Source organism: Epinephelus lanceolatus, chromosome 8 (genome assembly GCF_041903045.1).
Source record: "Epinephelus lanceolatus isolate andai-2023 chromosome 8, ASM4190304v1, whole genome shotgun sequence".
In the NCBI taxonomy this organism is placed as follows: domain Eukaryota; kingdom Metazoa; phylum Chordata; class Actinopteri; order Perciformes; family Serranidae; genus Epinephelus; species Epinephelus lanceolatus.
Genome location: NC_135741.1, coordinates 36,691,592 through 36,708,593, shown reverse-complemented (window position 1 = coordinate 36,708,593; position 17,002 = coordinate 36,691,592). Strand labels below are relative to the sequence as shown.

Below are 17,002 nucleotides of genomic sequence, written 5' to 3'. Positions count from 1 at the left end.
AAAATACAGGCACATAGGAGGACATGGAATGATGGCAAATCTGGTCTCCTATGTCCGAATTTCATGTTCATTGGTCAGTCTGAACTGGTAATAATGGCCAAGCCCTCCGCTTCAAACATTTGGTCAAGTGTCCCTTTTTTTCACAAATCCAAGGTGGTAACCCTATTTGTCATAGCCTACTTGTTTTTTGATTTTTGAGCTGTCATTGTAAGTCACCGAATCCAACCATTTATCATCTTAACAACTGTCTTGTTGCCTAAAACATAGCACCATTTTGAACTATGTATCCAACTCCCAGCAAGTGTTAGCTAGGCTTGATAAAAATTTCCACCCGGCAGGGTTAGTTGTAACGCGATGTTACAGCTAAGCCTCCGATAGCACATTTTCTCTATTTTTGCACTTCAAACTTATGTTATCTTTAAACTAATGTCCTCAATTAAATGAGATGTACTTTGTATTTTTAATCTGTCTCTTATCTGGTATCTTATTAATACACAGTTTCATAGTCTCAATATTCAATTCAATATTCAATATTCAGTCAATATTCATACATTCAACACTCATATTTTGACATGTTGATCTAGGTTACCCATTCTGATACCTGAACGGATACCTGTCCTTCCCCTGATGTAGATGGAGACATATAGATAGAATTGTATTGAATTAATTGTGTAAAACAATTAACCCCACCCATGGGTACTTCCACCACTTCTCAGTGCAATTGTAGAAGAAAGGTACGTTCTAGAAAAAAACAATAGCCTAACAGTTTACTTGTAGCAGAGATGTGCATGTTGTTAGAATGAAACAAAAACATAATTCATCCCAAACAGTAATAAAATTCAGCCCAAACTAAAATGTGTTAGGTTGTACCCCGCTCTCCCCCTGTGTTTGGCGTTGTATAGGGCAGTACTGTGAGTATGTCTTCAGTGAGCTCAGTTTCTGGAGGAGAAATGTGTAATTTTCTTCAATAGCAGCATTCTGCATACTGGGTGCTTTAAATAACCCTGCAGCCTCCACGTTATCTTCCATGAAGCAGCAGGGTCACACACAATTTGAGCGTGTACGTGCTGATGTGCAAAGTCTCTGTCTGTCCGTATCTCATGATTATCAACTGACCGCCACAAGACTGAGGCAGACTTTTATTGAAGGAGCCATCACACACGGAAAAGAGAGTATTTTCTGTCGAATACTGCAGGTGTGAGATTTCTGGCACTGACATTACTGGCAGAGAGAAACTTTGAAAGGAAATCCAGCTGCATTTAGAAACGTTTCAGAGCAGTTCAGCACTGCAGCTGACCACACCCTGAAACTCTCTCATACCGTATGTAAGTATGTAAACACACAAACACATGGTTGCGTGCATACATGAATATCTGCATGTGCAAAAATAAAAACACAAATAGAGTTCAAGTCGTTCCTCCCAAATATTTTCCTGCCTTATTATTTTCATCCTCTTTGTTCTTGTGTTTACTCAGCCCTCTAAAGATAATAAGTCTTTTCCTCAGTGTCTCATATTTCTCCTGGCCTTCATCTTCCTGTCTCCCTCCTTTCTATCTTCATCTCGCTCTGGATTCCCTGCTTTCCTCCCCCCTCCTCCTCCTCCTCATCCTTCTTGGCATTTCTTTCTTTCCCATCATCCTCCCCTGTTTCTCCCCCTCTCCTCCACTCCTTCCTTTTTCTTCTCATGCAGCATTCCTGACATTCCTGTTGGCTTCTTAAGGGGAAGGACCCCGCTGGCAGACCAAGGCCAAACATTATTACAGCGCTCTCAGCTTCTCTTTTTTTTTCTCTCACCCTATCTTCTTCTTTCTCCCTCTCACTGATTCCACCTCTCCATTCACCTTCTCTTATCCTCTTTCAGACTTTCTCCTACTCCTCCTCAGTCACTTTTATCTTTCTAATCCCTTCCCTTGTTCTTTCTTTCCTCTAAAACTCCCATCCCCGCTAACTCCACTGTGCAGATTGTGAGTGTATGCTTGTACTTTAACTGTGTTAAAACAGCTTACTGAGACCACTGTGTTTCATAATTAGTGGAAATACGGGTCATACCCTCCTCTGTTACGTAAAACAGGCTCCTTCGTGTTTATACAAGCGCATGTGCTGTGTTTTTTAACAGCGACACACTGTCCGCACATGGGAGATAAAGAATCAGACATGCAACTGCTCACAGAGGAGGCTCCGTGACACGCACACTCACAAAGCCCTGCGGTTTTCTTAATTAAGTGGAATAAGTTGAATGCATTTGTACATTTATTTTTGCATGTGGATACATCATAAATTAACTTTTATGTTCAATGGGTTTTTTTGACAGCAAATTTCCTCCAGATGCCCCAAACTGTGTTCTCTTGACAAAAACCTTTATTACGTCATTACACAGAGATACTGCCTCACTAAAGAAAAATGAAACAACAGACACGGACTGTAAATTAACACCACTTGATGTGGAGTGTCTTTATGTGTCATAGGTAGGCCTGAGAATCGTTTTACCTTTTAGTGTCGATATGATACCTGGTTTTGGTATTGATATCAATACTATACTTTCTTTCAGTACCTTACTTTGAGCAATATAAGCATGTTTTTCCACAAAAAAACAACAACATTTTTTTCTGTTTAATAAAAGAAGCCAGTTCCTAAAAGTTAAAGCTCGTGTGTGGGATTTAGGAGGATATATGGGCAGAAATGGAATATAGATTTATTTGGTGTATAATCAGCTGTAAAAAAAAAAGAGTTGTTGTATTTTTGCCACTTTAGAATGAGGCATTTATATCTACATAGGGTGCGGGTCCTCATCTACCAAGATCCTCATGTTGACATGTTGCTACAGTGGCCCAGAACGGACAAACCAAACACCGGTTTTAGAAGGGGCCAATTGTGTTTTCATATTGTCCACCACAGTAAGCAGCCCCTCAGCAACCAGAGTGTCGAAAACCACAGATTTTAAAATGTGAAACTGTTTTATTCTGTGTTTTTACTGGTTTAAATCACCCGGCCTGTTTGCTTTGGAGAGGAAGAGACTTCTGCAGATAATTCGGCTCCTGGTAAAAACCTTCTGTCCAGTGAACACTGAAGGAATTCTAACTGGGAGAAGTTTCAGCTTGTTAAAATCTGCAGTCCTCATGGATGTCACTAAATCTTACACAGCGGACCTTTAAGTAGCTTACTCTGAGAACTAATAAACATTTTTTCCATTTAACAAAAGAAGCCTAATGTTTACCACATCTAGACCTAAACTTTGATGTTCTACAATTAAAAAGTAATTTAAATAAGGAACTATCTGAAGAATATGACATTAGTGGCTTTTGTTACTTGACAGTTTTCTACATTTGGCTAGACAGACACGTTTTGGCTCCAAACAAGTGTTGGGTTTTGAGACCCAGTTTCAGTCACTGGACATAAAGAAGCATTAATTTTCTCTACTCCTGTTTTAAGCATCCTGTGAGCCTACATTCGTTCCTCTGACCGTCAGTCTGTGAGGATTTCAATTTACTTTTGCAGAGGCTTTTTTTTTTTTTTTTTTAATTTTGTCTTCTCGTGTCAAATGTTGTAGCAGGAGCACGTCTCTGCAGGTGGGAGGCAACTCTGTAGCACACAGTTGACCACATCCTGCCCTATATAGTACTGACAAAAAGGCTACATACGTCAGACTGACTGTTTTTAACTGAGCCATCTCAGTATGATTTACATTCAGGTTTGACTGATCGTGTTTCTGATTCCAACAGTTTGGCCCTGAAGCTTAAAACTTTCTTTACCGACCACACTCTCTGTAACAGTGTTGAACTAGCAGGGATTTCCTTTGCAACAAAAAGCAAGGACTGGCTGATATTTGATTTCTCATAAAAGGTCAATAACCCCATATATGGACTTACCAATGTATATAGGCAGTATCTTATTTTAGCAGTTACTTCATACAGTTGCATATACCTTGTGAAAGCTTTGACAATCTTTTGAAAAGCATTTTTAGTCTAAAATCTTTTTCATCAAAAGATAAAACCAGCATGTGCACCAGCTCTGCAAAGGAAAGCTCTTTTTAGATAAAATAGATGTTGTTTGTGGAAATTGACCAGTGATGGACTGTGCGTGTGTGTATGTGTGTATATATATATATGTGTGTAAGTGTATTCCTCTCTCCCTGTGGGCGGTTGCCTGCTGCGCTGCTTTTCTGTCACCCTGTGGTTTTGTTATTTTCAGCTCGAAACCGGATGTGATTCAGACTGCATGGTAGATTGTATAATTGAATGGACTAACCACATACACACACATATGTGCACACACTCGCTCGCTCGCGCACACACACACACACACACACACACACACACACATACTCACATATATAAGCTTACACACACACTTTATGTCAATCCACATAGACACATGCAATCACAAAAACACATAACACACAGCAGCAAACACACACACACACACACACACACGCACGCACACACACACACAGTAATGTAGAGCTTTACACCCACACACTGAGGGTTTCTGGGAACGGTGCTGGGTTCCCCCCGTTCACAGAGGCACCCGAGGGTGAGCGAGCGGACGATGGAGCACCACCAGCAGAACAGAGACATACGCTTCTTGGTTTCAATATTGGTCTGAAGCATCAGTAGCTGACCTGGCTGACGCCGAGATCGGAAAAAAGGATAAAACACACAGACACACACACACACACACACACACACACACACACACACACACACCCGTGCTTATGTTCTGTGGAAACAAAAGGACGGTTGAAAGTGGGGAAAAACACTGAGAAGTGCGAGTGAAACTCATAACAAATGTCAGTTTCTGCTTCAAAAGATTTAAAAACTGGTTTATGCAGATAGAGTTAATTTCAGAAAAGCAGGGAAGAGATAGAGGTGGACAAACATAAGAAAAAAAGTACCTAAGTAGGTTTCTCTGTACTTAAGTAAGTACCTCTGTCATGTTTACACAAATAGAGGTTTCACTGGGACTTCTTTTTATAGACCGTAATTACGACATGACTGTGGCTGTTTATCTTTTTATATTTGTTCTAACTGAGAACTTTATCATTTTGATATAAAAGTCTTAATTTATTAAAGTATAGCATGACATATATTGATTTATATGGTGTTGTGTGATTAAACTGAAAAAGAACTGATGACTTCTATCGTGCTGACCACACTTCAGCATATATAACGTGACAATATAAGTGTGTATGTGACTCAGTGTGAGCGTTTGCTGCTACCAGCAAACAGCCTCTTTATTCGAGGAAGACTTTGAACCAAAAAAACTCACAAGACGATGGTCCTGCGTCATGTAAGCTACCACAGCAACGCATGTACTGTTAGGTTTGAACACTGCGGTTGACAGGATGTTCTACTTCCCTCTGCATGGGCTCGGGGTGCCCTGGGCTATAGGTGGTCTGACAACAGCAAGCAAAGATTTGTACATGTAGGAAGATCAGGAAATTGTAGTGAATTAACTGCCTTTACTGTAAACTGTAGCTGTGTTCTAATGTACACAGTATGACCCTCAGTGTGTCATTATTACAGGGAGAAAATAACATAAATTTGACCAAAAATCAAAAACACTCAATGAGACATTTTCCCCTTTCTCTACAGGACTTACTGTGTGTTATGACTCAACCTTGTTAAAGATTATGTCAGCACACAAAAGTGGTGAAGGCTGCTTTACCCTCCACCACATCCCTGGTTTTACAGTAACTACAGGCAAATCTTCTCAACCATATTACCTCAGAGCTTCCTCCTGATGTATTGTCTGTAGTTGGGGCTCTTTACAGCTCTAAATTAAATCCATTATGTATATTAATCGGCATGCGCTAAGTACAATATGTTAAGTTGCTGTCACGGTAAGAAACGTATTGTGATTTTCACAGTAATTAACTGTAACTGAGCCGACTGTAAAAACATTTAGAGAAGGTGTATGTATGTATGTATGTAATGTATCCATAATTACAGTGGCAATAATACAAAATGAAACACAATAATTTCAGTGCATTTACAATTATAGAAAGGAAATTATAGCTTTTAACGACTCTTTTATGATAATGTATCTGTGGGTACGTTAGGGGTCTGTAACTGTAAAATGAAACCAGTAACTTTTAGAATACTATTGACAAAAATACAGGTATTGCTGTAGATCAGAGTACAGTTATGCAATGCTGTAAAATAACTATAAAGAAAAAGAAATCCAAGCCCTTGACAAATATTTATTGACCATTGTTAAACAGGAACAAACACACCTACTTAATTTGGCGGATTTTGGTTACTGAAATCTAATGTGGTTTTTTTTTCATTAGAGAAAACACAGGGGGACATGTCCTCCTTGGTATTAAGAACATGTGCATTTGTCTCCCCAAATAAAATCATGAAAATAGCAGAAGGCTTTTATTTTGACATTTCCACCGTACATTGATGCAGAAAAGGCACAAACTGGTTCTGAAAATATCACCCTAAGGTGGGAAATTAAGTGCTTGATACTAAAAAAGTCCCTGGGGGAGGACCCGAAAGCACCCATTTCATATGTGTGTGTACCCCAATATTGAAACACAACGCCCTTGGGTAGGAATATCCACTACGAGCTGTGGGCAACTATGATGAGCTTTGCTTTTCTAGATCTCATCTTTTAATTTTCCTCCTGCAATATTTCAAACTGATCTGTGGCCAAAATGTCCAGATTTTGCTGTGTAGTTACCAGTGATTAACAATATTACAGTACAGGGCTGTTATGTTTCATAACAGACTTAAATTATCTTGGATTCTATACTGATATAATCCTTAATCCCACAGCATAACAGCATGTTGCTTACAGTTTTAATGTGATAGATTACTACTGTGGCATGGTTTAGGCCTTTCAGTGAATGAAGAGTAAAGCTGTGTTGTACAATCGGCTCAACAATATAAGACATTGTTATTAGGCCCACAGAAGGTATTCCAAACATTTCCTCATGAGGGCTCTTTCTGCAGGCTTTCTTCTTCTTCTGTTGACGATGTGGAAACAATATTCAGGAATCCTTTCAGATGTACAAGTTCGGTCTCCACTCACTGCAGATTTATTACCACACAATTTAATGTGTTTGTCAAAAAAGTGTTGGTCTCACCAAATGGAATTAAATACGTTTTTATATTATTGCATAGAATATTGGGGTGGTGTTCACTTGTTGATTTTGTTTAGCAAAACCTGTGTATAATTTTGTGAATTACTTGTATGTTTTCTTTTCAATAGCAATATGATTTTGAGTACAATATGAGATAGCTGCAGCCAAAGGCATCAAAACATGTTCACTGGCAGGAAATCAAAATTAAAAAGGAAACCAAATTAGGTTCAAGAGAAGATTTTTATTTCCTGAGAATGTTTGCACGCTTTAGAGACATGGTTTTGTGCAGAAACCTTTGTTGTATACCAGTTTCAAGGTGCACCACCACAAAAATAATAACTATGGTTTCATTAGACATTTGCTACATTATCTCAATTGATACATGACTGTAATCCCCCCTCCACCAAGTGCATTACAGAGACTTACCAGATTATGCAACGCTCATACTTGTTGTATCATCAGCGCCCCATGCTTACAGCTAATAATGTGCTTTAATATGTTGTAATGCTAAGTAAGTTTTAGGTGTAATCATTGATGATAATCAACATGGGGAAAAAAAACTCCTATGTGTCCAATAGAGTCGCAAAAAATATTGGTATTTTACACAGTCTTGCTAAGAAATAAACTTCTTGTGTCTATATTACTTTATCATTTAACCTTTAATATCCTATGGCAATATAGTATGGGCAAGCAAATTAACACCAACCTCTATACTGTAATTGTTTTACAAAAAAAAGAAAGAAAAAAGTGTTATATTGGTCACTAACTTTATTTTAAATGCTCACACTGCCCCAGTATCTCAAACGCTGGAGTTATTAAACATATCTGCAATCAATTATCTCAGTTTCTTAACAATTCACGTCTTATTTCCTTTCATGGTTTATAACTAAGTCTCAGATCAGCTGTTTTCACACCAGATCTGTTGAGTTTTTTCACAGTCAGTTCTGCAGGACTAACTTTAGCCAGTTTTAAATCAGGCACAGAGGTCCAATTATAGGGAACAGCTTTTTAGCTTCACTACGCAGTCACTTCTCATTTTTGATGAATAAAAAAACGTAAGCAAGTTCTCTTTTAATGGATTACAGTGCTATATAAATAAGTTAGAATACAGTGTGTAGAAGTACTGCAAATAAATAGTATTTCATTTGTTTTTTCTTTTTGTTTGTTTTTTTCCTCTAGTATTTTGTGCTGTGAATTGCATTTTTTTTTTCTTTCTTTTAGATATTTTAGAATTTTTCATGGCTATTAGTAAACTGGTGGCAAGCTGTCTTTAGTTTCAGTGGTAGGTGGGGACCTTTTACAAGCCCTTTATTTTTATTTTAATCCTACCTGTGCATATACTTCTGATTATATTTTTGGCTTTTGTTTATTTTATTAGATGCACAAATACAGAACTGTATGCAATATGCCGTGTGCTGTGTGTTGTAAGCGCAGTAACAAATACCATAGACAAATGACAGCAGTATATCATAAATACGACCATTCAAAGTTACTGTGTATGATGAAGGTTCCTTTGCTTGTGCAGTAAGCAGTGCACTCACTGACATGTGCTTCATCTTGGGAGTGTCACATGTTCATCTACATGCTGACAAAAATAACATACTGTGGGAGTTGGCTGTTTGTACTTTTTGAAAATATTCACATATGAAAATGTTTAAATGTAAATTATTGGCACACACTTTGGGAAGTTGAGTCACGCTAAAAGGCGTGAAATGTTAAATTAAACCTGGCCATATTTTTCTGGGGGCCTCCAAAGGGCCCCTGGAGGGTGTCAGGACCCCCAGAACCACATCCCAGTGCTTGGTGCTACACCACCGCTGGTTTAGAGGTTTTAGTCAGCAGATGGAGCCACAGTGTAGGACCCATTGTGTTAATTGAGTCCCCACACTGAAACAAAAGTTAAGACTGTTGTACAAGTTCTAAAGAAGCCGAGCGCGGATTGGCTGCAGTGTGCACCCAATGGGAGTCCGTCGGTGCAGGGAAACAATAGTCCTGAAGGTCCGTGTGAAGTCAAGGCTATTTTTGGTGGAGCCCGCCTTGCTTGCTATTTCTGTCAGCAGGAGAGCGGAGGGGAGGGAGCAAGACTTCAGGGGCAGGACTTTTTCTTTTCTGCAACTTGCCTCCGATAAGTCTCTTTTCTTTCCCTCCTCCTCCTCCTCCTCCTTACAGTCTACTGACAACACTAGCGGAGCCCACCATCACATCCAAGCGGGGTTTTTTCGCTCTCTTGGGTGCACGAGGACTTGATTAGGTGGATTGTTTTTCAAGACTTTTGGACTGCGACTCTTTCAAGAGACTTTGAAGGTGTTACCGGCTTCTGTCTGTTATAAGGTAGGAGACACTGGTGCTGACAGTCCGGTGTGGGAACAGCTGGTAGTTCGTAGCCTGTATGCCCTTTAAATTAGCTGTTGTCTGGATGGGACTGTTGTATACGGCCGGTACCTGCGCAGGTGCTCGCGCCGCTTTAATTGTTCACGAGCGCACCGACGTGACACATTCAGGTGCGTCAGAAAATAAAAGCACTCTTACAGTCCAACAGAAAATACTGTAGGGTATCTTATAACTATATTTTGATCGATTTAGCGTGCTTATAGTGATACGTGCGTGTCTACAACTACCATAAAGTCTCTATTAACTCCTTATTCATCATAGACACGATGTTTCCCGAGCGATAATAGGATATGATAACAGACTAGCAGAAAAAAAGTGTGATGAAAAGGGTTAAAGTTACACTTCAGAGTGCTGTAGACTCTCCGTAAATCCCTGGACATGTCAGACATTTCAAGTTGTCTTCGTAAAAACGGAGGTTTTCTTGAAACTGAAGTCTGTCAGGCACAATGGTGTACTTTTATTTTATTTCTATCAGTCATGTCTTTGAGATTATTCAGCTGTTATTTACGTCTGGCCCCTGTGTTTGATCCCAATTAGCTTTTTTTTTTGCCGCAGAGCAGATGTTTAACCAGCATCAGCAGCAACAGGTCTGCCACACAGGGGCGTAGGTTTCGTTTCAGTTTGAGGTGGACACTCATGAAACACTTAGCATCAAGCACCAAACACTTATTTCCTGCATTATGGTGAATTTTAATGCATGTTGTGCCTTTTTTTGCATAATTTTTATGGTGTAAGTGTCTTACATTTAATCAAAATAAAAGTCCTCAGCTGTGTTTTTATTTGAGGGGGAGAAATTCACAGGATTTTAATATTGAGGGGGACGTGTCCCTTGCGTCCCACCTTTAGAATTAAAAAAACATGCTCTGCTTGCCTACTTTTCTAATTTATTTGTCTTGTGTGTGTGTGTATGTGTGTCTGTTTTATTTCTGTTGGCCGAGCCACCACTGCCATAGACATTTTGTGGTCTTTCTATCCAGATCTGGGTCAAATATTCGGCCTGACGGGTTGAGGCTTACATCACAGGTGCAGCTCATATTGTGCCCAGCCGCCACACCCATCAGGTGGCCGAGGCTGCTAATATAAACCTTTAAGGAGCATTAAGTCATCCGTGACTTTTATGTGCTTCTGTTGGCTGCCAGCAGAAATTGCAGCTTCTCTTGGGCAGTTTATGATGTTCTGCCGATGACATTTTCACAGTAGAGAGGAGAATTTTAGATGAGCAACAGCAACAGGTTGGAGTTGCCAGTTTCCACATTTACTTATTTATTATTGTGTGTGTGTGTGTGTGTGTGTGTGTGTGTGTGTAAGCTGCATTTCACTCATTTATTTTTCTGTCTGTCTCCACAGATGGAATCAGCACCTCTGGGAACATCATAAAGAAAGACAGACAGGACAACATACTACATACAGTGGCAGGTAGGACTTTTAACCTCTAAAGTAAATGAACGAAATACCAACTGTAACTTAATAAGCGGTTGTGTTGCGAGTCGGTAATATTTTACTCAGAGGTGTTAAAGTTAGGTCACAGCCGTCAGTGCTGAAACATTCATGTGGAAAAATGCTGGCAGTCTACAATCAGCCCCCTCAGGACTACATCATGTCCTCTTTACAACTTTTTTTACAGCGTACAAATACATTACACAGTCTGGGTGACAGCAGTTTTTCCAGTGCTGAATGATCTAAGCGGTTTGATTTTCAGAGAAGTGCAGTAAAGTACAGAACAGGTGTTGGCCTAGTTGGAAAGACGCACTCGGCCCGCTGTGTTTTTCACGTGTGGGTTTAGAAATCTGGTTCGTTGCAGGTCACACAGACGTGCAGTTTAGTATGTGTCAAAATGTTTTTTTATTTTACCACAAGATGCTGTGATAAGCTACTCACTATTATGCTAACCTTAGCTAACACTGTGAAACATATCCATTTATCCAGTTGTTAATTTTTTGTTATTTAATCCTAAAATCTAATTAGTCATGAAGGAAATGTAAAAATCTGTCAAAGGTGCTGATATAAAGTAATAGAAATTACTTCACTTTTTGCACTGTTACTTCTCTGATTGTGTCATTTCTTTGTGGTAATCTGTTGTTTCTTAAAATCCTGACATTTAATCTGAGAAATGTCGTCTCACTCAATTGAAACAAACACAAGAAACATCTGGAATTAAACAAACTTATTTCCTACAAATATTTTCCCACAAAGTTTTTTTAGTTGCAACTGGTTTTCATTTGTCACGTTCTTGTTGCAATTTCATTTGAATGCGGTCGTGGTTGGACAATGCAAATGTCAACACTAATTACTGGTATGATACAGGATGTGAACCTGACCTCACCCTCGTACACTTATCTCACCCTGCTTTAGAAAATCTGACTTTACAACTGAATATGAGACAAAGCTGTGCATGCTCGGGAGGCTTTTCCTCATAATAACCATCAGTTTCCATTATGACAGCAGCAGTGATGGCAAATTTTCTCCGTTCTGCTTTCCCTTACTATGTGAGAAACTTCAGAAACATCACCACAACTCAGCTTGGCTCGTGCTGACTCACATGGGAAACACTCCAAGGTTTCTTCTTCGACCTGAGATCAAAACGTATTTGCTCCACCCATCGAAAACAAGTCACCCGGCTGTTTCATTGTGTCCTGCCTTTTAGTTTAGATTAGCATTCTGCACTGTGAAGCATGCCTGTGTGATCACACTGTGTAGGATTACAATGCATGACTCTCTGAATGGGAGCCGGCTCTCGCTGTGCCAGGCTCCACTGACTGTATGCTAACCAAGGCACCGCTATTTGCCCTGTGTATGTGTGCCTGTGGAAAAACCCGGTGAGGTCATGGCCGTGGCTGTAGGGTCCGGTTACATGTGTGTTGTCCACGCAGGGCAACTGACACTGGCTCTCTCTCCTTTGTCTTCCTCTCTAATCTCTCTCTCTGCTTACTCACACACACATAACCTCCCATTAAACCATTTTCACTGTTGAGCGCAGCGCTCTGATGCCAGGCGTCTCTGAAGTTTGAGACTGGTTAACAGTCCAAGGTGGCAGCAGTCTGGGCCAGATGTGTATAACACATAAAACCACCATTTTAAAAGCTTCTGGAGCTCAAACAGCATTTTAAAACTACACAGGACTGCTGTAATAGACCTGCAGGCCATCACCATTACTTCCTCTTATGTGTGTTCTTCTCTACTCCAACACATTTTTACATGCAATATACACATACAGTACACTCTCTTTCCGTTCATGTTTTCTTTTTCCTCTCTGAATATTTGTATGCCTTTCATTCTGTCCTCTTTGGCTCATTTAACACAGTAGGGAGAAAATTTAGGGACAGATATCAACAGGCATGATTGTATTAGCTGCGGTGGAGATCACATATCCTCTTCCTGATCCTGGTTTCTAAACACTTGGGCCAGCTGATGTGGGTGTTCTGCCTCTTTCTGTCACTGGTTTGTGCTGAATGGGAGAGCTGAGGAAGAGTTAGATGCAGTGATGATGGAAAGAACTAAGGGAGGATGCATACAGTGAAGGATTCATGTAATTAGGGCTGCAACTGATGGAGCAGTTTGTTGATTATATTCTCAATTAACTGATTTATCATTTTGTCTTTTAAAGGGAGAGTGCACGCCAAGTTTTAAAAACACATATTTTTTCTTTTACCTGTAGTGCTATTTATCAGCGTAAATTGTTTTGGTGTGAGTTGCTTAGTGTTGGAGATATCGGGCGTAGAGATGTCTGCCTTCACTTAAATATAATGGAACTAGATGGCACTCGGCTTGTGGTGCTCAAAGTGCCTAAAAATACATTTGAAAAACTCAACAGTGATGTCTCTCTTAATAAATCATGACCTGGTGAGTCAAGATAATCCACAGATCTTGTGAGCAGTTTCATGTGGGAACTTTTTTTTTCTCTACCAAACTACATCCACCAACCGCATCACCAAGCAGAAGGAAGCGTGCATCTACTGGTAGCTCATCTAGCACCACTGGGATAGCTAACGTGCCAGCTCAGCTGAAGAAGACGCCATAAATTTTTACATCTGTCACAAACACAAGTTCTAATACATGAGTAGAAGCACGCTTCCTTCTGCAGTTGGTGGGTGTAGTTCAGTGGAAAGAAAACAGTTCCTTCATGAAACTGCTTACAGCAAGGTCTGTGGATTATCTTGAATAACTGGGTCATGGTTTCTAAAGAGAGGCATTGCTGTTGGGTTTTTAAAATGTATTTATTTGGTGCTTTGAACACCACAAGCCGAGTGCCATCTAGTTCCATTATATTGTAGAGAAGGCAGACGTCTCTATGGTTGATATCTCCAACACTCGGCAACTCACACCAAAGCAAACTAGATTGTTAAACAGCAGTACAGGTAAGAGGAAAAATATGTGTTTTTGAATTTGGGTTGAACTGTCCCTTTAAAAAGTCATAAAAATTGTAAAAAACAAAAAACAAAAATGACCATCGCAGTTTCCTTCAGCCCAAGCTCAGTTATCGAAATGGTTTGTTTTGTCCAACCAACAGTCGTAACAAACAAACAAACAAAATAAAATCATTAATAGTTGCTGATTAATTTTAAGCTCTACATTTAATGTTTTCATCTGAACATATTTAGGATATGCAAGAACACAGGATTGGATATAAATTTTCACAGTTTGAATTTTTTTAGGTTCATATACAAGTACATTATCATACCCTATACATGCAAAAAGTATAGATGCTTAATAAATGTTTTTGGGGATAGAATTAAAATGCAGCAATCAGAGGCAGTAAATGTGTGACAAAGCTTTATTCTTCAGAGCTCCTGTTAAGCCTTAACTCTGGTTTAATGTTTTTTTCCTCCTTTCTGCCACTAATCTTCCTCACTTCTTTATACGTCTGAGTAACCTGACCTCACTTTACCATTTAATCAACAGGTTCAGTCTCCATTGAGCACTGAGGTAATATATCACTAAACAACATAGTGGAATGGTAACACCGCTGCAGCTACTACACTATTTATTCAACACTAAATTGTGCTCCGTCTTGAATTTCCAGTGTGTGTGTAGCGCTTTTGTTCCAAAACAGTATAAAGTCATTAAATCCCAGCAGCTAGCCCCGAAAACTGATTGACATATTTGTCCTGATCAACAACCATATTAACCTCAGCAGATATATTGTGGTCATTTTGAACTGTGGGGCCCCTTAAAGCCAAAAGGCAGTGCAGACACAAGCTGTGCAGTAGTTGTGGTAGTAATGGTAGACGGCAATGAAGGAGGCGGCTATTTTTGACTTGCTGAACAAATGGCCCGATTGTCCTGCCTCGAGGTGCATGAAATCACTTGATATGTCAGGGGTAATGTTATATAATACCCTCCAAGGAGGCCCATGGCACTGTGTGTGTTTGTGTGCGCGTGCGTGCATGTGTGTGCGTTTGTGCAGTTTATTACTTTTCATGTCTGTTAATTGTGTGCTTCTCTGTCAGCCAGCACATATTTGGTGGGAATGAGACAGAGAGAGTTGTGTAGTGCATGCAGTGTGGCCCGAGGTAACATTGTCCTTAACATTTTAGTAGTGTGTCAAATCAATTTCTGTTGTATTAACCTTTGAGCTAAAGGCTCCTTGCTGCGGTCAGCTGGGTAATTGGTCTGTTATTGGCCTCCAGCCGCAGTCTGCATCCTCCTCGGGACGTCTCTCTCTCTTTCACACACACAAGCACATACACATACATGTAGACACACTTAATTACTTTTCTTAGGGTTTATTCCTGTGGCATTTGGGGGAAAAAACCCTTAGATTTTCACCTCAGTCCTGCTGACAGAACAGAAGCCTTATGGAAATAAAATACGGTCAAAAGCAAAAGCCTCGGATCTAAAGAAGAATTTTAAGTCTCCAGTGTTTCGTGTTTTACCATTTATTTCTATCAAAAAGTAGATTTTCTCAAATTTAGGATCATAGGGAGAACTTTAGCCTTATAGATTTGTGAAAATTCACACTGAAGCCACTGATACTGAATATTTCTGCCCGTATCCAGTCAGATTTTTCATTATTTTACACAATATAAGCTTCAAATAGTGAGTAGCTTATCACAGCATTTTAAACAAACCGTATTTATTCAGTGATAAGAAAATTCTTGGATTCCTTTGTGAAAAGGAAAACATCTGTTAAATAAAAATCCTGATTAAAATGTAAATGAATAAAACTTTGATGTGTTTTACACACGCAGCTCTGTCAGGAATGCTTATCCTCTCGCACACAGGCGACATGACTGTCTGATATCTGATCAAAGGCCAATCCCGGCCACATACATCAGTCTCCACCTAATTACGAGTTTTCTGAACCAGACTCCTTGCTGTATTTTGATATTGTCTGACCTAAAGCGCAGCGGAGAGTAATGGACGGCTCGCATTCACTCCAGATCAACGAGGTGACTGACACTGACTTCGGATCAGATAGCCTGTTGTTATTGGACTGTGTGTGTGTGTGTGTGTGTGTGTGTGTGCGATGAATGGTCTCCAGTGACGTTTACAGATTCAGGCTAATCTCAACAACCTGGTGAAGTGGAGGAGGAGGGACACAATGCATGTTTATTTAACGTTTGTCAGTGTTTGTGTCTGTCTGTGGGTGTGTGTACAGGGTTTTGTGTGTGTTTGTGCGCGTGTGTATAAACTTTCTCAGAGACGCCCTTCTCGCAGACTGCACAGAAAACAGACAACTGTACTGCACAGTGCAAAGGTGAGAAGAGTTTGGGAGGAGTTGGAGATGTGCGATAAAAATGAGCTGGGTCGACTATGTTCAGCATCACAAGGAGGAAGTTCACTAGATGCACAATGATATGCATGTAGTGATTTATAAGCATGCAGACTAACTGTGCTTCTTTATCAGATTCACAAGTCTGCACAGAGTCAGTCTTCTTTAAGTATCTCTCTGTAACTGATGAATAATTTTACTTGTTAAACTCTGTATTGACACAGTTGAAATTTGCTCTAACACACTGAAGGCATCTTATATTTAACATCTGGCATATAACGCACGTCTGCTATATTTTTCCTGGCAAATGGAAGCAAATCCAAATACTCGGCCAGTAGCAATTAATAATTAGTGCTGCCTGTTTGTGGTCTGGGACACTTATAAACCAGGTCATTTCTCACCACGTGCAGAGTGAAGGTAGTTGTATCGTCTGGATTAGTGTTAGTTTTGCTACACTGGAATCACTTATGTCAAGTAAACTGCAAGTACTGTAAGTGATTATTGATTCATCTGTTCATCATGTTATACATTAATAGTTTGTTTTATAAAAAAGATGCCCATCACAGTTTCCCAAAGCCCAGGCTGACATATTCAAACTGCTTGTTTTGTATAACCAACAGTGAAATGTGGGTGTTTTTCTCAGGGAAATGACATAAATGATTAATCAGTGATTAAATAATAATAGTTTTGTCTTAGTGTTGTCAAAAATATTGATACATATTCATTCTAGATATGTGAAATGGTTTCAAAACTTAATTTCGGCAGTGTTGATACACCTGTAGCAGCTGCTCGTTCTGGCTCTCTCTTGTTGT

General features: G+C 39.7%; 1 protein-coding gene across 2 annotated transcripts in view; it reads left to right on the top strand.

The window, feature by feature from the left end:
• Positions 1 to 17,002, top strand: part of hdac7a (histone deacetylase 7a) — a 75,220-nt gene that overhangs the window by 12,878 nt on the left and 45,340 nt on the right. The window contains exons 1-2 of one of the 2 annotated variants that reach the window (XM_033629044.2): positions 9,141 to 9,418; positions 10,826 to 10,894. Coding sequence is in view for 1 of the 2 variants with exons in the window: in XM_033629043.2 (XP_033484934.1) it covers positions 10,826 to 10,894 (69 nt within the window). In the remaining variant the exon portion in view is untranslated. Of the gene's footprint in view, positions 1 to 9,140; positions 9,419 to 10,825; positions 10,895 to 17,002 lie in introns of those variants that run through there. The other variant, XM_033629043.2, reaches the window with a different exon arrangement.